Source organism: Myxine glutinosa, chromosome 3 (assembly GCF_964187855.1).
Source record: "Myxine glutinosa chromosome 3, kmMyxGlut1.1, whole genome shotgun sequence".
Classification (NCBI taxonomy): Eukaryota; Metazoa; Chordata; class Myxini; order Myxiniformes; family Myxinidae; genus Myxine; species Myxine glutinosa.
Window position 1 is genome coordinate 10,423,910 of NC_136263.1, and position 26,482 is coordinate 10,450,391.

Here is a 26,482-nt window from a genome sequence, read left to right on the forward strand (position 1 = left end):
ATCAAGTTCAAATTGGTTATCTGATGCTTGTGTTGTTGATTTTCTTTTGGCTAATTTTTGTGCTGGTGGTGCTTCTTATAGGCCTATCCAGAATTGTGTGTATAAAATGTTTCTTTTTAAAAATTCTCAAGAAGCCAGTAGTGTAATGAGGACAAAATATAAGACGTGGTAATACATCTGCACCCGAGCATGTCACACATCTTTCTGTGAATCAGTGAAGCCTGTGACGTCAATTTGTGGTAGAGTTACCCGATTAACTACATCTGGGAAAAATCCCTCCCCCCCTCCCCCCCATTTCACACTTTCTCGACTTTCTTTTGAAAAGTTTCTTGTGTGTTGTTTTTTTTTTAAGGGCTTCCATAGATGTCAGCGGCAGAACATAACGACTCGACTCAACATTATGCTTCTCAGCAGGAGATTGAGATTGCTCAACAAACGGTCCCCAATGAGGAGAAAGCCAAGAAAAAGGTTATCCTTACCATCTCTTTACCTTATCAACATTTGAGAGAGTGTCGTGTTTTCCAACTTCGAACATTGTGTGATGTGCATTCCCTTTGTATTATATCCAAGAAATGGGACACGTGTCTGGGCCATCTATATATATATATATTACACACACATGAAATGGATGAATTTTCATTCTTTCTCCTTGGTCTCATATGTATTTGATTTCCTTCCCCTCACCCTTTTCTCCTAATCCCTCCCTTCTCACTTCTTTCCCCTAAGGCCCTAAGTCCTCCTTTCTCCTCACTGTTTCCCCTAACCCCTCCTTTCTCCTCACTGTTTCCCCTAACACCTCCTTTCTCCTCAGTTTCCCCTAACACCTCCTTTCTCCTCAGTTTCCCCTAACACCTCCTTTCTCCTCACTGTTTCCCCTAACACCTCCTTTCTCCTCAGTTTCCCCTAACACCTCCTTTCTCCTCACTGTTTCCCCTAACCCCTCATTTCTCCTCACTGTTTCCCCTAACCCCTCCTTTCTCCTCACTGTTTCCCCTAACACCTCTTCTCCTCACTGTTTCCCCTAACCCCTCCTTTCTCCTCACTGTTTCCCCTAACCCCTCCTTTCTCCTCACTGTTTCCCCTAACACCTCCTTTCTCCTCACTGTTTCCCCTAACACCTCCTTTCTCCTCACTGTTTCCCCTAACACCTCCTTTCTCCTCACTGTTTCCCGTAACCCCTCCTTTCTCCTCACTGTTTCCCGTAACCCCTCATTTCTCCTCACTGTTTCCCCATACCCCTCATTTCTCCTCACTGTTTCCCCTAACCACTCATTTCTCCTCAGTTTCCACTAACCCCTCATTTCTCCTCACTGTTTCCCCTAAACCCTCCTTTCTCCTCACTGTTTCCCCTAACCCCTCCTTTCTCCTCAGTTTCCCCTAACCCCTCCTTTCTCCTCACTGTTTCCCCTAACCCCTCCTTTCTCCTCACTGTTTCCCCTAACACCTCCTTTCTCCTCACTGTTTCCCCTAACACCTCCTTTCTCCTCACTGTTTCCCCTAACCCCTCCTTTCTCCTCACTGTTTCCCGTAACCCCTCATTTCTCCTCACTGTTTCCCCTAACCCCTCATTTCTCCTCACGGTTTCCCCTAACCCCTCATTTCTCCTCACGGTTTCCCCTAACCCCTCATTTCTCCTCACGGTTTCCCCTAACCCCTCCAATCCCCTAACACCTCATTTCCTACTTTCTTTTGCTCTTTCTTTTTTCTTTATCCTCCCTTCATCATTTTTTCACCAATTTGATATCTCAACCCCCGTACATACATTGGTGTAGTTGAATTTAAAGACTTGTGAACAATCTCTGCATTCCTGCTTTTTATTGACGAAGGTAAGGCTCATAAAAAGTAACCTGGGTAAACGAATGAAGGTTAAACATGCTGACAGCACTAGGGGCGTCCACCTTTGGCTTCCTGTACCTCTCACAACACAGCAAGTCATACGAATATAAATCACCTTCGGATTAAAAGAGTATAAACAAGAAGGGAAAGAAAGAAAGAAAACGATCAGAGGAACACGATAAACCTGCACAAGCAAGACACACAGTGGAGAAATGGTGAAACCTTCCCCATGTCGAGGAACCCATAAATTAGGACGATTTGTCATCACCAGCATAATGGCTCTAGAGGTGGTCACTCCAAAAGGTGGTCTTCATGGGACACCTTTCATTGCCTAGTAACTGCTTCGGCAGCACCATTGCTGTGGTTACGCCCGGATGGTTTGCCATTACCTTCCCAGCAGTCAGAGTAGGAATTTGTAATTTGTTTAACATGCCAGGTGTAACTCGCACACGTTACACGAAGGACACCTTTGGTTCTTAAACATCCACCAAGGATTAGTGCTGGAAGAGAGGTCCTCCAGCTTAACGTCCATCCGAGGAACGGAGTACGCATCGATGCCTCACCCTACCTGAGAAAATCCGGATGACTGTACCGATATTTGAACTCTCTAAACAAAGTGTGAATGTTTGTCTAACCTATCCAATCGGCATTTCTGTAAAAGTAGTTCCAAAATGGCTTTTAAAGGCCATTCCAATGTCAGTGTGTTTATCACCCAGGTACAACACAGATATTCGGTTGAGTTGATACAAGGTGAAATAGCCAAAACCAAGGCAATTTGAATCAAACCCTCAACATCATGTGACACCAGACTTGATTTACCTGAACCAGACCTTTCATATATGACACCAGACTTTATTTACCTGAACCAGACCTTTCATGTATGACACCAGTCTTTATTTACCTGAACCAGACCTTTCATATATGACACCAGACTTTATTTACCTGAACCAGACCTTTCATGTATGACACCAGTCTTTATTTACTTGAACCAGAACTTTCATATATGACACCAGTCTTTATTTACCTGAACCAGACCTTTCATATATGACACCAGACCTTTCATATATGACACCAGAATTTATTTACCTGAACCAGACCTTTCATATATGACACCAGACTTTATTTACCTGAACCAGACCTTTCATATATGACACCAGACTTTATTTACCTGAACCAGACCTTTCATATATGACACCAGACTTTATTTACCTGAACCAGACCTTTCATATATGACACCAGACTTGATTTACCTGAACCAGACCTTTCATATATGGCACCAGACTCGATTTACCTCAAAAAAACCTTTCATATAAGACACCAGACTTAATTTACCTGAACCAGAACTTTCATATATGACACCAGACTTTATTTACCTGAACCAGACCTTTCATATATGACACCAGACTTGATTTACCTGAACCAGACCTTTCATATATGACACCAGACTTAATTTACCTGAACCAGACCTTTAATATGACAGCAGACTTGATTTACCTGAACCAGACCTTTCATATACAGACTTGGCATTTAATATGGAATATTTTTTTTGTGGGGGTGAACTTACTTTTCAAGATGACTTAGAACCAAAAGTTCATTGGAATTATGTTGAAATTATTCTAGATTTTGTTAATGTGACCTTTAAAAGAAACAAAAACCACATTTGACATTTCGAAGCAAATAAATTGATCCTTGAAAGTGATGAAAACTGATATTGAACTGAATTCACGGACAGTACTGTGTTAAACTTCTGTACGTTTTCCAGAAGTATCTCTTTATTTTGAACATTAGCCCAAAAATTTTTCAACAAAAACAAAAGCTAAATTATGACTGGGATTGTGGACAGTAAAATTACAGGTCAGTACTTCGTGTAACCCCCACGAGCATTCAGGAGAGCACGTACACGTCGAGGCATGCTGTTCACGAGATTTGCCAAGGTTTGGACAGGAATCGCTTGCCATGCAGTGGTAATAGCCTGCTGCAATTCACGCACAGTGGTGGGCTGCTGGTCCAAGTTGTCGATTTGACGCGTTAATTCTGCCCACAAGTTCTCTATCGGATTCATATCCGGGGACATGGCAGGCCACTCCATATGCTCTACACCACGGTCAGCAAGAAAGTGTTGGATCATGCGAGCACGATGAGGCCGTGCATTGTCATCTTGGAAGACAAAGTTTCCTCGAAAGGCTGCACGAGCAAATGGAAGCAATGTTTCTTCCAGAATGACCCTGTACGTGAACTGGTTCAGGTTTCCATTCAGAACAACCAGGTCAGTTTTGCCCCCTGCATGAAAAGCAGCCCAAACGGTCACCCGACCACCTCCAGCTTGGACTCTTGGCACTATACAATCTTCGTTGTGGGCTTCATGCACTTGTCTGTGCACTCGGACGCGGCCATCTTGACGATAGACCAGAAATCTAGACTCGTCACTGAAGGTCACGTGATTCCAGTGTCCCGGCTGCCATTGACGCTGCTCTCTGGCCCACTGCAATCGGCGCTGGCTGTGTTGTCTGGTCAGGCGTGGCTTTCTCAGGGGACGCCTGGCACGATAGCCTGCTTGAACCAGTCGTTGGTTGCCTAGCCTTCTGGATACAGGCACATTTGTCAGTTGCTGCCACTCAGCCCAAAGCCGATTAGCTGACTTGGTACGGCCATTGCAGACTAACCGGTGCAGCTGGCGATCATCTCTCCTTGTGGTTCTGCGTGGACGTCCTGGCCTCGGTATTGGAGTAGGGACACCCCTCTGAGCATTTCGTTTCAGGATCTTTGACACCTGACCTTGAGTGATGCCATACTGCCGAGCAATAGCATGCTGTTTCATGCCAGAATTTCGTAAAGCCACCACTCCATGACAAACAGCATTGTCAAGTTGACGGACCATCTCCAGAGGAAGCGGCAATAACTTTTGTAGATGTGCAGCAGTTGTTTTCCACTAATACAGAACGCAACAACCCTTGTATACCCGATTGTGAAGCCAATCGTCAAATGTACCTGTCCTTACATTTTGTCATGCCACCTGTGATATAATCCTGTTATTGACTTATTGCTGCGAAAGACAATCAGTGACATGGTTCTTTCAACAAAGACATCACCGAAGAGTAAAAGAAACTCACCAGATTGATATACTGAGTTCAGAAAGTAAACCCAAGTCAAGGAAAAAAAATAATTCCATATTAAATGCCAAGTCTGTATATGACACCAGACTTAATTTACCTGAACCAGACCTTTCATATATGACTCCAGACTTAATTTACCTGACCAGACCTTTCATATATGACACCAGACTTTATTTACCTGAACCAGACCTTTCATATATGACACCAGACCTTTCGTATATGACACCAGTCTTTATTTACCTGAACCAGACCTTTCATATATGACACCAGACTTTATTTACCTGAACCAGACCTTTCATATATGACACCAGACTTTATTTACCTGAACCAGACCTTTCATATATGACACCAGACTTTATTTACCTGAACCAGACCTTTCATATATGACACCAGACTTGATTTACCTGAACCAGACCTTTCATATATGACACCAGACTCGATTTACCTGAACTAGACCTTTCATATATGACACCAGACTTTATTTACCTGAACCAGACCTTTCATATATGACACCAGACTTAATTTACCTGAACCAGACCTTTCATATATGGCACCAGACTCGATTTACCTCAAAAAGACCTTTCATATAAGACACCAGACTTGATTTACCTGAACCAGAACTTTCATATATGACACCAGACTTCATTTACCTGAACCAGACCTTTAATATGACAGCAGACTTGATTTACCTGAACCAGACCTTTCATATATATGATACCAGACTTTATTTACCTGAACCAGACCTTTCAATATCATGTGGCACATCTGACTTGGTGAAATGTGCCATGTGACTCCCTTTCCTGCAATGACTCCGTAAAATGACTGGAGGAAGTGAGGGGCGGGGGAATCTAAATGAAGGTAACCATACGAGTTTGTGGTCGGCGAAGATCATTGTAAAACAGGCCGGGATGTTTGTTATCCAAAAATTGCAGATCGGTTTTGTGCAAAACAAGTTCGTGGGGAAGGGCCACGTCCTTGTCGGACTCCTTGTTTGGCACGTCCTCCTCGTCGTCCCACCTGTGCTTGTATTTGCCATATTATTATTATTATGGTGTCGTTATCTCCTTTCCCAACCGTTCCCCCCATTCCCTCCTCCCCGACCTCCCGCAAGAACTCGTAACTTTCATTACTCTGAGGCAGTAATCAGTCATTGTAAGTGCAATTAAAGGGAACTTCTAAATGAGATTGAGGTAATTGAAAGTTGTTAAGAGGAGGATAATGAACTTGTGCACAGAGATGATCTCATTTGAATTCGATGCCTTTTCCTGTTCTCCATGAATTATCTTTATCGGATTTTATTAATTTAATTATTTTTGATGTCTCTCTGAGATTTTCTACACGAACGTGATTTCAGTGTTGTGAATGCATCCCCACCACCAGGGTTGTAATGGGTGGTTTGCCTTTGCTTTCCAGAGGGTAGTCAGCGCAGGTGTTTGTATTTTGTTCAAGGTGCCGGTGATAACTCGCCTACTCTTCACGATCATGCAAGTCTCCAAAAGGAAAACCTCTGAAGTATCTCCCAAGTTTTATTCACTCAATAGCTACTGCAAACCGCATCAACCTTTGGGTCAAATTGGGCATGTGCACGACGACGACTGCAAACTCTGACGTCACAAACCCCTTCCTTGCACAGCAGGTTCAGCATCTGCTCATTTTCAAATTCATGTTTGGAAAAATAAACTTTACTTTTTTTTAACCTCCGGTACCTAAAGTAGGCAGAGGTTATGTTTTCACCCCTGTCTGTGAACAGGATGTCCCAAAAAGTTTTATGGATGGATTCAGACGAAATTTGGTGGACATATTGGGTATATGACGAGGAAGATTTGATTCAATTTTGGTGAAGATCCGAATCCGGATTCAGATGAAAGAATTTTATTTTAATTTTAAGTCCTCCTTCACCATTGAGAGGGTACCAAAACCGGATGTATAACACAATACCTCAAAGTTGTGGACGAGTCATGACAAAACGAGGTGGATGAGTTTGTTGGCGGTGACGAGATCAAGCTGATTCGATTTTTGGTTCATGTCCGGATCTAGATCTGGCCTATCAGCGGATACAAAAGGTAAACCGTTCACCTTGGTGGAGTTATGCTCTCTACCGAGTGCTGTTCTGGTTGAGTGTTATCAGGGTTAACCTCTATCTGTTCATACCCGTGCAATAGGAGGATCTCTGTGCCCAGTACCTGATCTCTGTGCTTCCTCCAGCTCGCAGATAAACCTTGTTTTGAGTGTTATTTGCATTTGTCCTGTAGCTTAAGCAATGTTCCCATTAATGTTCCCATTAATGTTTTCTTGCAATGCTCCCAATTGCATTGATGAGTGAACAGTCGATTCCTGAAAAAATTTTCTCGATGTTTTTCCAATTTGTGGGCAAGATGGCCGAGAGGTACGCACACTCACCTCTGAGCTGTCTGACCTGGGATTGAATCCCGACAGTCATAAACTATCATCCCGCATTCCTGATGTTCCACAGATAGGGTGGTTCATCATTTTGGGTGCTGTCCCTCCGATGGATGTTGAACTGGACGTAATGTCTGCCAATGTTAGTTGGTGACGTCAAAGATCCCAAGGTGTCCTTGGTGAAGAGAAGTTGAGTGACCACCAGCATCCTGACCAAATTAGAAATTCCTGCCCTGACTTCCTGTTTCAGAGTGGTGACCCATCCAGGATCTTGACCCAAACCAAGGAACTGCTTTGGCAGAACTGGCACTCTATATAGAGCATGGTACATGAATCGTTCCCACCTTCATCACTCCATTTTGTCCAACCTTTCTTCAAAATCACATAAGTGGGGAAGACAAAAAATTTTCACACTCAACCATGAAGCCAAAAGCTCTTGTGGAACTCGGCAGAGATGTTTGTACTTTTTAATGCATTTTTCAATCAATATCTCACATTCTTCCCAGAAGTACAACAGTCCTGTTTTTTTGGCTCTGAAGATCTTTTTGTACAAGGAAAAACTTTCTCATTACCGCTCATCAGTTTCTAGGTATGTATTTTTTTTTTTGTTTTTTTGGAGCCTCCATTCTCTTTATAGTGATCACCACTTTTAGTCCAGGCCCTGCTCATAACCCCGTATACAACTCATCCGCAAGAGACTTTGAAACTTGATTTGAGTTATCGGACCATTTACCTTTAAAAATCGCACAGGTGCTTCTTCAGAACTGGCTGCGAATGGCCGCTAGGGGTGAAAATCCTAGATGGCCGCCAGTAGCCATATTGAAAATATAAATTTTGAACCACTCACCATAGAAGTATGTGTAATACCTTGTTTTATGGGTTTTTGGGTGTGGGGAATCCATTTGTGACATCATTCTCATGATTGAAGGCCAAGGTCACATGCTACGATCAAGGTCAAGGTCAGAAATCACAAAAAACGGCCAAAATCGCAGTTTCACAGACATCGAGAAGCAAACTATCAAAGTTTGATGAGTGATACAATTACTGATGTTTTGCAACTTAACTGACTGTGGGAATAAGTGTAGGCCATGTAGTTTTTTCAAATCTTGTTTATTTTACAACTTCTCATTTTATTTGGCTCACAATATCGTCGGCATACACATTGTTCACTTATGAATTGGAACATTTTAATCATTCTTTTGAACACACAATCTGAAAATTAAAAAAATATATAGCTACATTACAGTGCCATATAATACCTGCATATAAGCCATATTCCATATAATTATGACTAAAAATGAATGGTATATGAGTCAGATGCCCAGACGAGAGAGCTAAGGTGGGAACTTGGCATGTGTTTATTTATTCACACAGATGGGCTCAACAACCTTCTTATGGCAGTAGATCACACACATAACTTCTGCTGCTTTGCAGGAACAACGCTTTGAGTTTCACTTCCCACTACAGCCACACAGGGTCAGAATTTTTTTGGGGATCGGCTTCAGAGACTTAAGGGGCAGGAGCGTGCCGTCTTGGTTGATCCAACCATAATGAATAAGGTCAAGCTGACTGGCATCAGCTAGCAAGGTCAATGCATTCCGGATCACATAGAATGCCCTCCTCAAATGTCTCCGGGTGACGCTGGATGTTGGTGGTAGTTCTTCTAGCCCTACCACTGATTGCCTGTGGACGTCGAGTCTCAAGTGGTCAAATGCAGTTGCAGTGGGTTTGTTTCTCGCACCGGCCCATACATGGACGAGGTATTGTTCCGCCTGATGTATGTCCACTTCAGAAAGAACAGGAGACCCAATCTTTTGCTGACTACATCTTTCCTGATTGACGCAGCACGTTTCATGCTGTCTTGACCAGCTTCTTTCGGTTGTGTTGATTTAGTAGTTTTATCACCAGATTGCTGGCAGATGATGCAATTCATGGGATCAAACTCTTTTGAGATCAGTCGTCAGTAGCACTCCAACAGGTGCACACAAAGGAGTAGACTTCTGGCTGCTGCTCTCCGCCATTCTCACTGACACAATATAGGATACACTGGAACAAAGACAAGAGGGCTTTTATTACACACTGTAAAAAGTACTAAAAATGCGAGTACAGTATAATAACAGCTAATAATTGACTTTGTGTTTATGGATACCAAATTATCCATGCCATATATACTGGGTGTCCCCAGATCATCACAGACAGAAACAATTGGGGCCCTCTTTTTCACAAGTTAATACAGATTTGAAAAGTATGGTTCATCAGCATAACACTTGTGGTAACACTGGTTCTGTTTTATTCTAAGACACCCTGTTTCGAGAAAAGAATCAATTTTTGTGAAAAACAATATATACCTACCACTTGGAGTGGATGACGAGGGGCGATCAGTGAGCACAATGTCGACAGAATCAGACACGTCTATGCAGATACACATATGCACGACACACCTGTGGAGAATAAAACAACCTTCGTCAGTGGCAAGTTGGTAATGAGTAATAAAATTGCAATGGTCTTAACATCCAGAGCATGACCTTGACCTTCCATCAAAGCAATCATATAGGCAAAGTATAATTTACATCATAAACTTTTAAATATTGAATTATACTTGATAGTCTCGATATTGATATATCGGAGATCTCGCGAGATCTTTGTTGGTGAGGTCACGTCTTTTCAAAGCTGTCCATGCGCTCACGCTTTCGAAGTTAAGTATTTTTTCACAATTGTGTTTTTGTCGAAACTGTGTTTATCTTTCGGTGTGTGTACCTATAGTGTGTCGTTAGGAAGATTCTCGGTGTTAATTTTCATACCTGAATACAAAATCGTCGGTTAATTCGTGTCGCGTCTTTTGAGGCCTTGTAGGCTACCGTGTCCTACATTGAGGCTTTGTTTTTCTCTGAGCGGTCCGTCGATTGTGCTGCAATTACTTTCGTTCTCCGTTTTTGTCCCAGTCTTTCACCCCATACTTCCTTGTTTAAAATCTCAACTCAAAAAAAATATATATATATATGTCCTTCTCTGTTCTTATTCGTTGTTCTTATTCGTTTAATCGTTGTTCTTATTTGTTAGTTTGTTCTTCGATCACGTGTTTCACCCCCATTTCCATTTTCCATTTCCCCAGATAGTTTTCACTGCTCAATTTTAAAATGTTTAAACTTTCCCCTGAAGTACTGTATTCTGTCATATATTATAACACCTTTTTCTTCTTCTTCTATAAAAGGATGCTTTCGACTTGCTCACCAAATCTATTCATTCCAAAAAAAAATTCCATCTCTTACAGTTCCTCTTTTCTACATTCCCGAAACTCTCCTGCACTCCACCCCTCCTCCAGCATCCTCAAATGTATTTTTGACTCGAAGGTCTTAAGAAACTCATTTTGCAATAAATGTTCGTTTTCCATTAATCGTACACTTTCTAAAATCCAATCTCACCCCTCCCCTCCAAATCAGCCAACATCACCGCTTTGCACAAAAAAGGTGCAAAAACAGATCCTAACAACGACAGATCAATCAGCCTTCTCCTAATTATCAGCAAAGTCATGGAATCCATCAATGCTTCGGATATGAAATCTTTCCTCCTCTCCAATGGCTTGATCTCTGATCATCAATTTGGTTTCAGACCAGGTCACTCTACTCTGGACATGCTGCTTCTGCTTTCTCAACAATGGATGGAGGTCCTCAATGCCAAACAGGAAATTAGAGCTGTCTCCCTTGACATATCACGTGCCTTCGATACGGTCTGGCACCCCGCTCTGCTCACCAAACCCTCCTCCTTTGGTATCCATGGAAATCTCCACGCATGGCTGGCGGACTTCCTCTCTAGTCGTAGTCAACGTGTGGCCCTGAATGGATTTCTCTCATCTCCTCTTCCTTTTCAGGCTGGAGTTCCCCATGGCAGTGTTCTGGGCCTGTGTTTTTTCTGGTCGTCATCAATGATCTCTCTGACTCTCTTGAAAATCCTCTCTATCTCTTTGCTGATGACTCTACTCTCTGCCGCTCCATTCCTCATCCCTCAGATCGGCAGTCTGCAGCCTCCTCACTATCTGCAGACCTGGACAAAATCAGACTGGTCAAACAAGTGGACCATGTCTTTCAATCCTGACAAATCTCACACTCTTACGATGTCTCTCCGAAAAGACTGACTGGACAACCCTCCCATCCACTTTCTGAATAATCCTCTCCAAGAAGTTCTGTCACTCAAGCTTTTGGGTCTCACTATCTGCCATGATCTTTCCTGGGAAAACCACATTTCAAATCTGGCCTCCAAAGCCAGTCGCCGACTGGGCATTCTCCGTCGTGTGAAGTCCGTCCTTGGCACACCTGAGCTCCTCACCACATACAAGGCTTTCATCCACAGCTCAATGGAATACTGCTCGCCCCTCTGGGCTGATGCTCCTGCCTCACACCTAGCTCTTCTTCACGCTGTTGAAACCAAAGTGTTCAGAATCATTGGAATCTCCCACGATGAAGCTAACTCCGGGGCCTTTCACTCACTCACCGCAGGCAGGTTGGTGGTCTTTCCGTCTTCTACCGACTCCTCTCCGGCCTTGCCCCCCCCCCCCAGCTCTCTCTGGGCTCTGTCCCCCAAATATTCCTTCAGGTCGCACAAGATCTGCCTGCAACCCTCTTATGGTTAAACTGCCAAAATCAAGTCTCTTTGCCCACCTTCACTCCTTCATTCCTCTGTTCTCCCGCCTCTGGAAGAAACTCCCTCACTCTCTTCAATCCCACTCCTCCCTCCAGGTCTTTAAAACAGCTGTTCACCACCATCTCTTATCTTCCCCCATCCAAAACCTTGATCTTTTCTACCCCCGCTAATTTCACCCCAAATCCACTTTTTTGGAAATACCAACTACTTTCCTGGAAGTCCTTGGTGTCCTTGTGTTTTATACTTCTCCCACCCCCCCCCCCCCCCCTTCCCACGCCTCCTACCCCCAAGCCCTCTCCCTCCCACACATCTCTGGATGTCCCTGCTCTCAAATGTTGTGTTTGTGTGCTTCCCCTTCTCTCCCCATCTTGTCTACCGCTCCCTATTTTTATATATTTTGTTTGTCTGTTTGATTTGTTTGTTTGATAAATGTTAGCTCTTTCACGAGCCTCGATTCTGTATTCAAAAAAAAAAAAAAGTTTGTTTCTCGATGTGTGTAAAACTGCGATTTTGGCGGTTTTTTGTGATTTCTGAGCTTGACCTTGACTTTAGCCTGTGACCTTGGCCTTCAATCATGAAAATGATGTCACAAATGGATTCCCCACACCCAAAAACCCATAAAACAAGGTATTACACATACTTCTATGGTGAGTGGTTCAAAATTTATATTTTCAATATGGCTACTGGCGGCCATCTAGGATTTTCACCCCTAGCGGCCATTCACAGCCGGTTCCGAAGAAGCACCTGTGTGATTTTTGAAGGTAAATGGTCCAATAACTCAAATCAAGTTTCAAAATCCCATGCGGATGAGTTGTATCCGGGGGTTATGAGCAGGGCCAGGACTATTTCTGCCTGAAAGCAATCCTAGACGGGTCACCATTATGACAGGATACGAGATAATACCTCTTCTACACTTTGTGGAAGACACCGTGGGTTGTTTAACACCAACCAATGCTAACAGACAGGACATCCGGCCTAACATGCCTCCAATGGACGGCGCACACGTTGATGTATCGCCCTGCCATGCGAAATTATAGGGTGACCTTTTATAGCTGGGTCTGGATTCAAACCCAGGATGGGCAACTGACATGAGTGCATATAATAATCAAGGCCATCTTGCCAGCCCGTGCAAATGGCAATTTGCTAAATGACAAGAAGAAAAAAACCATTAAACTGGTTTCTAGTAACTTCACTAAAGGTGCCAAAACAACATAAATGCAGCAAAAGATACAAGATAAGATTGTGTGGAGAAAATTCAGAGAAATCAAAATAGTAATTTGAATATTTACCTCTACCACCCAAGGTGGACGGACGTTATGTTTTCACCCCTCTCTGTCTGTCGTCTGTTTGTGAGCAGCATATCTCAAAGTTATGCACCGATTCAGATGAAACTTCGTGGTCAGGTTGGGTTTGTGACTAGGCCGGATCGATTCAATTTTGATTCAGGTCCGCATCCAGATCTTGACCTAGCAGTGGGATACAAAACGTTGTTCAGCCTGGTGGAGGTATGAGCTCTACCAAGTGCCGTGCCGCTCTAGATATGCGTTCTACCCAGTGCCGCTCTAGATATGCGTTCTACCCAGTGCCGCTCTAGATATGCGTTCTACCCAGTGCCGCTCTAGATATGTGTTCTACCCAGTGCCGCTCTAGGTATGCGTTCTACCCAGTGCCGCTCTTGATATGTGTTCTACCCAGTGCCGCTCTAGATATGTGTTCTACCCAGTGCCGCTCTAGGTATGCGTTCTACCCAGTGCCGCTCTAGATATGCGTTCTACCCAGTGCCGCTCTAGATATGTGTTCTACCCAGTGCCGCTCTAGATATGTGTTCTACCCAGTGCCGCTCTTGATATGTGTTCTACCCAGTGCCGCTCTAGATATGTGTTCTACCCAGTGCCGCTCTAGATATGCGTTCTACCCAGTGCCGCTCTTGATATGTGTTCTACCCAGTGCCGCTCTTGATATGTGTTCTACCCAGTGCCGCTCTAGATATGCGTTCTACCCAGTGCCGCTCTTGATATGTGTTCTACCCAGTGCCGCTCTAGATATGTGTTCTACCCAGTGCCGCTCTAGGTATGCGTTCTACCCAGTGCCGCTCTAGATATGCGTTCTACCCCGTGCCGCTCTAGATATGCGTTCTACCCAGTGCCGCTCTAGATATGTGTTCTACCCAGTGCCGCTCTTGATATGTGTTCTACCCAGTGCCGCTCTTGATATGTGTTCTACCCAGTGCCGCTCTAGATATGCGTTCTACCCAGTGCCGCTCTAGATATGTGTTCTACCCAGTGCCGCTCTAGATATGTGTTCTACCCAGTGCCGCTCTTGATATGTGTTCTACCCAGTGCCGCTCTAGATATGCGTTCTACCCAGTGCCGCTCTAGATATGCGTTCTACCCAGTGCCGCTCTAGATATGTGTTCTACCCAGTGCCGCTCTAGATATGTGTTCTACCCAGTGCCGCTCTTGATATGTGTTCTACCCAGTGCCGCTCTAGATATGCGTTCTACCCAGTGCCGCTCTAGATATGCGTTCTACCCAGTGCCGCTCTAGATATGCGTTCTACCCAGTGCCGCTCTACATTTGCGTTCTACCCAGTGCTGCTCTAGATTTGCGTTCTACCCAGTGCCGCTCTAGATATGCGTTCTACCCAGTGCCGCTGTAGGTATGCGTTCGACCCAGTGCCGCTGTAGGTATGCGTTCTACCCAGTGCCGCTGTAGGTATGCATTCTACCCAGTGCCGCTGTAGGTATGCGTTCTACCCAGTGCCACTCTAGGTATGCGTTCTACCCAGTGCCGCTCTAGGTATGCGTTCTACCCAGTGCCGCTCTAGGTATGCGTTCTACCCAGTGCCGCTCTAGGTATGCGTTCTACCCAGTGCCGCTCTAGGTATGCGTTCTACCCAGTGCCGCTCTAGGTATGCGTTCTACCCAGTGCCGCTCTAGGTATGCGTTCTACCCAGTGCCGCTCTAGGTATGCGTTCTACCCAGTGCCATTCTAGGTATTCGCACTACTGAGTGCCACTCTAGGTATGCGCTCTACCCAATGCCGCTCTAGGTATGCGTTATACCCAGTGCCGCTATAGGTATGCAATCTACCCAGTATTTTTCTAGGTATGCCCTATACCCAGTGCAGCTCTAGGTATGTGTTATACCCAGTGCCACTCTAGGTATGCAATCTACCCAGTGTCGTTCTAGGTATGCTCACTACCCAGTGCCGCTCTAGGTATGCACTCTAGGTATGCACTCTAGGTATGCACTCTAGCCAGTGCCGTTCTAGGTATGCGCTCTACCCAGTGCAGCTCTAGGTATGTGCTCTACCAAGTGCCATTCTCGGTATGTGCTCTACCGAGTGCCATTCTAGGTATGCGCTCTACCGAGTGCCACTCTAGGTATGTGCTCTACCGAGTGCCGCACTGGGTATGCACTCTACTGAGTGCCGTTATAGGTATGCACGCTACCGAGTGCTGGTCTAGTTTCCCATTACAGTAAAAGAGGAAACGCATTTGGAATATTGATTTGATAACTTGTCACCGAGCAATTTCCAAATAAAGTTTATCTGTTGACTTTATTTCTGGGAGCCATTGGATCAATGGTGTCACCAACATCTGTAAGCACCAAATCTGGAGGGGTTTACTGTTTGATGTGATGCAATGCAAGCGGCTGATCAGTGGAATGGAAAAGCTAAACCTTTGTTGTCAGAGGCAGACTTGAATTTGAGCATTTAGCACTAAACCCACAAATGTAAATCCATCTGTTTGTTTGGCAATTAAATGCTTCTCCGGGAACAAAGAAACCCCTGCAGCCGAAATTCTCACGAATGAAACCTCATTAAATCCCTCCCTTGATACAGCATTTGGCCAATGATGACGGCAAATGCGGTTGATCAGCATTCCAAAAGGAATTCACACTTGCACCTTTTTTTTCTCTTTTCTTTATTCTCTATTAATGAAGGCCTTAAGATGTTTGCATGGGGCATAAACTATCACAGAAGCCAAGTTGGGCAGTCGGTCAATCCAGCTGTTCATTTCATGATTTTGTGTTTCACTCCAGGTATTGACTCTTGATTTGCATGTGTGCACCTCCACCGATTACCAAACCAGGTACAGGACCACACTCGCCCTCCAGAAACACACACATTGGTCCCTTTACACTGTTTAGACATTTGCACCCTCTATGCCCCGCTTTTTTTCTTTTTTCTTTTTTTTATTATACAAAGTCTAAGGCTGCACCCTTCATTCACATACACACATATACAGATACACTGGGGTTGGGGAAGTGCTGTCCCTCACTGCCGTTACTTCCTGGGATGCTGTGGGTACCAGTGACGTAATAATAATGGCGCCGCTTTTATCACTGCACTCACCGGGGCATTATCCTCGAGGAGTTTCCTCCTCTCCATGGATGCCAACCGATATGGATTATCCATTCTCTATCATTTTAAATGCTGAACGTCAAGCAAGGCAGCAGCAAATACCATTTTAAAAAGTCTTTGGTACGACTTGGCTGGGCCTTGAACCGCCAACATACCAGACTCAGAGTGGACACTAAATCATACCCATTTAGACCCTTTTGATCAACAAGACCTCTTAAACCCCTTTACATCACTTGGACTCTGAGACCCCTTATACCTTTACACCCCTTAGACCCTTAGATGACTCGTAGCCATTTCGACCCCTTAGGCTTTTACACCCCTCACATCCCTCAAACAATTCGTACCCATTTAGACTCCTAAGACCCTTCGTGCCCATTTAGATCCTTTCGATCCTTTTTTTCCTTTATAACCCCGAACGACCCCTTAAACCTTTATACTCTTTAGACGCCTTCATACCTATTAAGAACCCTTAGACATTTGCATCCTTTGTACTCATTAATACCCATTAATACCAATTTATACCCAGTTAGACCCTTTAGAAACCTATCGACCTTCTGTGACCCGCTGGACTTTTAAAGACTCTGGACACTTTAGGCAAGTTATATCCCTTTAGAACCGGTTAGATACTCTTAGACCCATTTAGGCACCCACCTTCAGACCTTGCATATCCAGAGTCGAGGCTCATGGAAAAGTTAGAACATTGAACGGATCAAGATACAACAGCACAAAAAGAAGAGTAGAGACGGTTGGGGGTTGATGGGTGGACACCAACAGCACAAAAAGAAGAGTAGAGACGGTTGGGGGTTGATGGGTGGACACCAACAGCCGAGTTGAAGGCCTAAATCAAGGGAGACTTGGACAAACAATCGGTGTGGGAGGGATGAGTCAGGAAATGATGCATATTGTGCAGAGGATGGCGATAGAAGAAAACTCACCTGAGGGAAAAATTCGAAATTTGGGAGAAGTAGGGCTTGGTGGTGAGGTGCAGGCTGGAGGGGGGGGGGGGGGGGGGGGAATTAACAAGGGTAGAAAATATCATGGTTTTGGATTGGATATGATCTGAGATAGCAGTGAACAGCTGTCTTGAAGACCTGGAGGGAAGATTATATTGAATAGAATAGAATGTGGAAGTTTTTCTGTAGGTGGGGAAAAAGAGTAATGAATGAGGAGTTGATCAGTGATCCTGGATTTAGGTAGTTTCGTCAGGAGGGGGTTATGGTTGACCATGTGCACCCCACAGATAGCTTGGGAACACAAAGTACAGAAAGGGCAGTGTGCAAGACCAAAAAGGAGGTGGTTGAATGCAGAGAGACCACCGACCTGTCTGCAATGGGAAAGTAATAGGCCCATAGACTATGCTTCATCACGGGAGATTCCAATGATATTGAAGGCCTTGGTTTCCACAGAGTCAAGCTGAGCAAGGTGTGAGGCAGGGGCACTAGCACAGAAGTGAAAGTGGCTGATGAAGCTGCAGATGTATGTCTTGTAGGTGGAAAGGAGTTCAGGTGTGCCAAGGAAAGACTTTGAATGACGGAGGATGTCCAGTCAGCGACTGGCTTTGGAGGCGGTTTACTGTTTGTAAAGGGACTGACTTTGGAGTCCAACTTTGAAATGTGGTTTGCCTAAGAAAAAAAATCATTGCTGATATCGAGACCCAGGAGTTTGAGTCACAATTTCAAGAGGATCGTTAAAGTATATGGATGGGGGTAGTGGGGGGTGTTTGCCATATGGTCCTTTTAGGGAGGGAGAGAGAGAGAGTGACTGAGTTTTGTCTGTATTGAGACATATCCCATTTAAACATTTAGACACCTTCAGAACCCTTCAGGACCGATGGGACACTGAAGACACTTTTGACCCACGAGACCTGGAATTGAAGAAAATCCCCTCACAAAATCGTTTTTGACAACCTTTATCATGCACCATTTGCTGATGGTGTTGCAATGACAAATCGAAACTGATGTTGGAAAGTGGAACTGAAACTACTGATCTACAGATCATTGAATAGGAAAAAAGAATGAAATGTTGTGGGAAATATTGAATGGAAATTGCCAAAATCAAAGCTATGGGGATTATCGGGGGAGGGGCCGGGTTTGGGCTGAAAAACGAAAGTGAAGAGGGACAGGTGCCTGGGGTTGATTGGTTGGAATGGAAAGAACCTCGGTGATCTTTCGTCAGACGGTAGGCTCAAAAAAACGCCTAAATCCATTTCCCAGCCATGCTTCCATAATTTCACCCTCGCTTCCAAGCATCACTTCAGAGATACCACAACAATGGATTGGAAATATTAGCTGCTGGAATGGAACAAGGTTGCCAAGGTTACTGGCTCCGCTCACTCAATATCTAAGCTGAATTCCCATTTCTACCAATACACACTCCAAAAAAATTGCTCATTTGAGGCTAGACATCTGTGAACCCATCGGAGATGGGCATCCTGCTAGTACACACACACACACACACACACACACACACACCAGTAAAATGATTATAAAGGCCTTCGGTTTGCCTTTCTGCCTCAGCAACATAACTGGCATGAGACACAACAACACACGAGCTCGGGAAAGGCCACAACAAAAGGAAGCGACCGACATTGTTTTAATTGTTTGTGGCCTTTCATGGACCAGTGTGGCCACCATCGTGCATCATTCCATCACTGTGTGTGTGTGTGTGTGTGTGTGTGTGTGTGTGTGTGTGTGTGTGTGTGTGTGTGTGTGTGTGTGTGTGTGTGTGTGTGTGTGTGTGTGTGTGTGTGTGTGTGTGTGTGTGTGTGTGTGTGTGTGTGTGTGTCATTGTTGCCAAGGCTACCAACATGACAATACAGAATATGATTTTCTAGCAATGGAGTAACGACACTCATACCGGAACACCCTATACTTGGTGTACAGCTTCTCGTGTAATCAAACTTTTCTACTTTTGTTTGCACAAGTTTAAAATGAGAATATTGTTTTGGCTGCACGTGCTCAGTGCAATGGCTTTCCCAAGAGTTGGTACAAATATTTCAACTTTTAATCGCAACTGCAAGGTGCGAATGTGTGTGCGTCATCTGTCGAAACTGTATTGGGAAAAACTTTTCCAGAAAAGTCTCGTGTTTCTGGATCTTTTAATTTGCATCTTGGAAAGTATCTTCCTGCTATACAATCTTCACCTTCCTTCACAAAGTTCACCTTTTACATATTTATAGATTTTGTTTTACATCTGAGGTTTTGACTGCATTATATGTGTAAAATGAATGCTGCAATGGAAAATGCTGCAACACATTGTCAGATTAATCCAAACGGATTTTACTTTTAGTCTGCTCTTGTTGTCTAAGTTTCTTCAGGCCTTTAAGGATAACCATATTCACCTTTGAACTGTCTATCTCGGTTTCTAATCTGGACACAGCTATAAACCGCCACCCTGGTGTGTTACATGCAGAGTGAGGCATCCATGTGTGTCCTGTCCCATGAAAGGACGTAAACCCAGAGGACCCGTTTGCCACCACTGGTTGTTGGTGGATGTTTGAGGATCCTATTGTGACTTTCAATGAGGGTAGGCGAGTGGTTCTCCGGCACCCTGAATGGATTACAAGTTCCTGCCCTCTCGGTCGAGTCTCCTGCGTCGGTCAGTGAGCAATGATAGATTGAGGGGGTTGCGGGTCAAATGGGATGGTCGCTCGGGGTCCAAGCAAACAGGGGGACCAACCAAGGGCAGGTTATCATTATCATCGATGTAATTGAGAATTATTGTAATCACTGTCTGGTGACTGTGCTGTCACCCATGGAGAAACTCAAGACTGAGATGTTCCAATTGTCATGATTGGTCAGCTAATCAGTGCCTTGAAACACCATGTTGAAGCATATGAGGAAATCAATGATAAGTTTGGATTGCTATCAAAGCCTGTCTGTGTGTGTGTGTGTGTGTGTGTGTGTGTGTGTGTGTGTGTGTGTGTGTGTGTGTGTGTGTGTGTGTGTGTGTGTGTGTGTGTGTGTGTGTGTGTGTGTCTCTGTCTGTCTCTCTCTCTGTGTGTCTGTGTGTGTGTGTGTGTGTGTGTGTGTGTGTGTGTGTGTGTCTCTGTCTCTCTCTATCTGCACAGGTTATGTTTTCACCTCTGTCTGTTAGATTGTGACCAAGATATCTCAAAAAGTTGTTGGATTTGGCCGAAATTTGGTAAAGTACAGTTGGTTTAGTTGCAGAATCAGAGTCGAGGTTGACCTTGTCAGGAGAGAAGGACATAGAGTCCAGGAGCAGATGGGTTTGACTGGGTACGGTGGGTACAGAGAGGGATGGGTTTGGGACACAAGATTTTGAGGCAAACACAGAGTTGAGGCATTCGGCTTTGTCACATGCGGTGTCAACTGTGTAGCCATTCGAGGTAAGGGATGAGATTGAGGGGGAACACCAGAAACCGATTTGACCAGACGCCACCAGGATTTGGAAGAGGGAGACAGATAGAGTTCGGTCTTGAGAATGGTGAGATATTGTTTCCTGGCTCTCCTGAGGGTGGACACACACTTGTTTCGGGCTTTGTGAAAGGAAATGAGATTTCCTTCCGCTGGATTTGCTCTCCAGGAGACCAAGGCAAGTTGTTTCTGGGCAACAGCCTCACCACAAGATTCCGTGTGCCATGGACGGGGGGAAGGGTATGACAACTGAAGAGGAGATGGGATAAATCTGTGCACAAGAGAGAGCAATTTACTTTGGAAGAATTCCCAGGATGAGTTGATGTCAGAGGCGGTAGAGATGGGAGACCAGTCCAGATGATTGACGGCTGCTTGAAGACTGTGCCAATTGGCCTGAGTGAAACGCCAGACTCGTCGACGCTGAGGAGGCTCCCTGAGAATGGTCAGAGAGATGTCCACTTTAACAAGCACATGATCAGATGAGCCGATTGGAGCAGAAGAAGAGCAGCAGACATTTTCAGGGAAGTTAGTCATAAACAAGTCCAGAAGAGAAGATGCTCCGTTGACTGAGATCCGAGTCAGGAAATTGACAGATTGTGTCAGTCCCAGTGAGTCGCAGAGTCCTTTGCTGAGGAGCCATGGCTGGTGAGAGAGGTACCCACACCTAGCCAAATGGCATGGTGACAATTGAAATCACCACATATGAGGAAGAGAGAGTTTGGATGAGTATATAGAAGTTGCTCCATATTATCAGACAGCGAGATGTAGATGGAGTCATCACTGTTTGGTGGACGGTACAACACACATATGAACAAGAGGTGGGAGCGAAGGGGAAGCCGTAGCCAGAGGTATTCCTGGGGGTGAGGTGGAGAGAGGGCAGTGCAGGGCGAGTGAGAAAGAGAGTTTTTGGTAAAGATAGCAACCCCACCTCCAGGACGAGGCTCAGGTCTATCATACCGGAGGAGGGAGTAACCCAGACCTCAAAAGACCGTGCATGCGTAACCTCAAAAGACCTGATGTAGAATGACAAATTGACACTCCGCTGCTCTGGCAAGACTACTTCTACATTCTCAAAAGACCTGGCACCAGGGTATTTGTTTTATCTCACATTATCATGATGCAATTTGAAACCCTCAATAGATGTACACAATTTTTTCTATGATTGGGGGTCATCATGGGTTTGTGCTGCAAGAATCTGATGAAATTGAGATAATTTACCCATCTTGTTGAACAAAACGTGTGACATAATTGCTGTCTTTATTCTGGCATGGCTTGATTCTGGTACACTTGGGCACAGGTTCCAGTATAAGGCAGAGCCAACTACAGACATTTGTGGATGACGGTCATTCAGCAGGCACATGTGGAGGTAGCCTAGTGGGGATGAGCCTGTACTGGAATCCCCTGTGGGTTGTTGGATCAAAATTGTCTGAAGGAAGTAGTACTTCGTATTTGGATTCTCAGCTTCTGGAAAGTTCATGTTCTCAGGAAAATTACCATGTTGTTAGGGATTGTCAGTAAAAGCATGGCTGGCTTATTTGCATCATTCATTGAGGGGGTAAATCTGCCTCTCCGGCCTGGTCTATTCTACACGTGGTACTCGTCGATATACTTTGTGGTTTATCTTTGATGCCCACACCACAGAGGGGCACGAACATGTTACATATTAGGGAGGCGGTGCTGTCCAAAATTGCCCAAATGAAATGAAAAATACAACTACCTGTGGTGTCGTATACCTGCACTGATTTGGGAAAAGTACAACTTTTATTCATATTTGCACATATTCTGACACACATTTCTCATTTTCACTCTCAATAACGATTCTTGATAGATCAAACCAAACCGATGTGTTTTGTTTCCTCCTGTACTCATTTTCGCCATTGTGTCGCAATAGGCTGAACCAAAGCATAAAGGCTTTATGGGCCTGTTTGTGTTGACACAGGTGTTTAAACTGCAGGACCTTTGGATCACTGCTCTATGGTAGGTATACCACAGTCAACTCTATGGTTGATAAATATTTAAATTTTTGACCACCTCATAATATTGATGAGACCAAAATTGTATTCTCCAGTATGAGCAGCGAATGATGGTTGACAAGAACTGGAGTTTACTTAAAAGTACCTGTTCACCACCATCTCCCATCTACCATCTACTTTCTCAACAATCCTCTCCAAGAAGTTCTGTCGCTCAAGCTTTTGGGTCTCACTATCTGCCATGATCTTTCTTGGGAAAACCACATTTCCAAGCTGGCCTCCAAAGCCAGTCGCCGACTGGGCATCCTCCGTCGTGCGAAGTCCTTCCTCGGCACACCTGAGCTCCTCACCACATACAAGGCTTTCATCCGCAGCTCAATGGAATACTGTTCTCCCCTATGGGCCGCTGCTCCTGCCTCACACCTAGCTCGTCTTCACGCTGTTGAAACCAAAGCTTTCAGAATTATTGGAATCTCCCGCAATGGAGCTATCTCCGAGGGCCTTTCACTCACTCACCGCAGGCAGGTAGGTGGTCTTTCTGTCTTCTACCGACTCTTCTCCGGCCTTGCTCCCCCAGCTCTCTGCTTTGTCCCCCAAATATTCCTACAGGTCGCACAAGATCTGCCAGCAACCCTCTTTTTTTTTTTTTTTTTTTTTTTTTTCTATACTGAATCGAGGCTCGTGAAAGAGCTGACAACCGCGAGGGAAAGACAAAGACAGTACATGGGGACCGCGAGGGAAAGACAGTACATGGGGACCGCGAGGGAAAGACAAAAACAGCACATGGGGACCGCGAGGGAAAGACAAAGACAGCACATAGGGACCGCGAGGGAAAGACAAAGACAGTACATGGGGACCGCGAGGGAAAGACAAAAACAGCACATGGGGACCGCGAGGGAAAGACAGTACATGGGGACCGCGAGGGAAAGACAGTATATGGGGACCGCGAGGGAAAGACAAAAACAGCACATGGGGACCGCGAGGGAAAGACAAAGACAGCACATGGGGACCGCGAGGGAAAGACAAAGACAGCACATAGGGACCGCGAGGGAAAGACAAAGACAGTACATGGGGACCGCGAGGGAAAGACAAAAACAGCACATGGGGACCGCGAGGGAAAGACAAAGACAGTACATGAGGACCGCGAGGGAAAGACAGTACATGGGGACCGCGAGGGAAAGACAAAAACAGCACATGGGGACCGCGACTCCGCGAGGGAAAGACAAAGACAGCACATAGGGACCGCGAGGGAAAGACAAAGACAGTACATGGGGACCGCGAGGGAAAGATAAAAACAGCACATGGGGACCGCGAGGGAAAGACAAAGACAGCACATAGGGACCGCGAGGGAAAGACAAAGACAGTACATGGGGACCGCGAGGGAAAGACAAAAACAGCACATGGGGACCGCGAGGGAAAGACAAAGACAGCACATAGGGACCGCGAGGGAAAGACAAAGACAGTACATGGGGACCGCGAGGGAAAGACAAAAACCATTTTTTCAACTTCTTCTTCATTCTTCTTCAAAAACAGCACATGGGGACCGCGAGGGAAAGACAAAGACAGCACATAGGGACCGCGAGGGAAAGACAAAGACAGTACATGGGGACCGCGAGGGAAAGACAAAAACAGCACATGGGGACCGCGAGGGAAAGACAGTACATGGGGACCGCGAGGGAAAGACAGTACATGGGGACCGCGAGAGAAAGACAGTACATGGGGACCGCGAGGGAAAGACAGTACATGGGGACCGCGAGGGAAAGACAAAGACAGCACATAGGGACCGCGAGGGAAAGACAAAAACAGCACATGGGGACCGCGAGGGAAAGACAAAGACAGCACATAGGGACCGCGAGGGAAAGACAAAGACAGTACATGGGGACCGCGAGGGAAAGACAAAGACAGTACATGGGGACCGCGAGGGAAAGACAGTACATGGGGACCGCGAGGGAAAGACAAAAAGTTAAACTGATGGTTAAACATGTCCTTCCCTTCCCCCTCTCTCCCCATCCTATGATGGTTAAACTGCCGAAATCTCGGCTCTCTGCTCACCTTCACTCTTTCATTCCTCTTTTCTCCCGCTTTTGGAACAAACTCCCTCACCTCCTTCAATCCCACTCCTCCCTCCAGGTCTTTAAAACAGCTGTTCACCACCATCTCTTATCTTCCCCCATCCAAAACCTTGATCTTTTCTACACCCGTTAATTCACCCCAGATCCACCTTGTTTGAAATTCCAACTTCTATCCTGGAAGTCCTGGCAGTGTCCATATGATTTATACCTCTCCCACCCCCCCCCCCCCCCTTCCCATGCCCCCTCCAAAGCCCTCTCCCTCTCACAGATCTCTCGATGTCTCCATGTCTCTCGGTCCCTGCTCTCAAATGTTGTGCTTGTGTCCTTCCCCCTCTCTCCCCATCTTGTCTACCGCTCCCCATGTTATATGTTTTATGTGTCGGTTTATCTTTCTGTGTGATTAATGTTAGCTCTTTCACGAGCCTCGATCTTGTATACAAAAAAAAAATCTCATCTTCCCCCATCCAAAACCTTGATCTTTTCTACCCCCGTTAATTCACCCCAGATCCACTTTTAATTGAAATACCAACTTTTTTCCTGGAAGTTCTAGCAGTGTCCATGTCTTTTATATTTCTCCAACCCCCTCCCCCCTCGCCTTCCCATGCCTTCTCCCCCCAAAGCCTTCTCCCTCCCACAGATCTCCCGATGTCCCTGTTCTCTGCTGTTGTACTTGTGTGCTTCCCTCTCTCTCTCTCCCCCATCTTGTCTGCCGCTCCATTTATTGTACGTTTTGTCTGTCCGTTTTTTTAAAATTGTGATTGAGGTTACCTCTTACACGAGCCTCGATCCTGTTTACAAAGAAAGAGATTTAAAAAAAAAGAAGAAAAAAAAGGTTTTAAAATAATTCAATTTCAACATAAAGTTTCGGGTCACATCAGTTCCGAATGACAAATGAGCTTGGTTTAGAGCTTCCTGTATGAAGAGACCTTCACAGAAATGTGTGGCACACAGTTGTGTGGAGGCGGTGGTAGTAGTGGTGGAAGTGATGTTCTCATGGCTTTGTGGGAGTTTGAGGCACCACAATATAATTTAAAATTGGCAAATACATCTAGCGATGGGTGGCCTTCTCTTCTTCGGATCAGTTTTCCTTGAAGGAATCCGCACCATTGAGGGCAAAGTGACGAGGCTTTACCAGCTCAACCACAAAGCCACGCTTTCTCCATGAAGGTGGTATTTTTAATTCCTCTTTCAAAATTACCAAAATGGAGATTATTCAAGAAGTTGAGTAAACAGAATTCTCACAACATGAGAAACATTAGTCAGGTTCACTATGTTTTTTCGTTCAAAATTTTGGTAGATTAGCAAAACTATACATTTTTGGAATATTCAGAGCATGAGGAATCCAAAAATTAATGTTTACATTTGCGTAGACACCTTTGCGAAAATGACACTCTGGACAGTGATGAAGATCTGTAAAAGCATATTCCTGAACGGTATAGACCTCGTAGATCCGGTGTATAGGACTTATAGTTCAATCTGATACTACCTATAACTTCCTATAACAACCTATAACTTCAAAGGACTTGCAATATCATGTATTATGTAATACAGTTATATCACAAATATAAAGACTGGTTTTCAATTACCTTTGTTTGTTGCTTTTCTATCATCCTGAGCACTATTTTGAGGCCTTTATTGGATTCCTTGACCCAGAAAACATAGGATTAGCATATTTAATTAAGTCTCTAGGATGACTAGAAGCCGAGATCG

At 44.9% G+C, this 26,482-nt stretch overlaps 1 protein-coding gene across 2 annotated transcripts in view; it reads left to right on the top strand.

Annotated features, from left to right (window-relative positions):
* Positions 1-26,482, top strand: part of LOC137423808 (uncharacterized) — a 152,573-nt gene that overhangs the window by 12,206 nt on the left and 113,885 nt on the right. For both annotated transcript variants that reach the window (XM_068111328.2, XM_078773717.1), the window contains exon 2: positions 353-468. In XM_068111328.2, coding sequence (XP_067967429.2) covers positions 364-468 — 105 coding nt within the window. In that variant the 5' untranslated portion in view covers positions 353-363. The remainder of the gene's footprint in view (positions 1-352; positions 469-26,482) is intronic.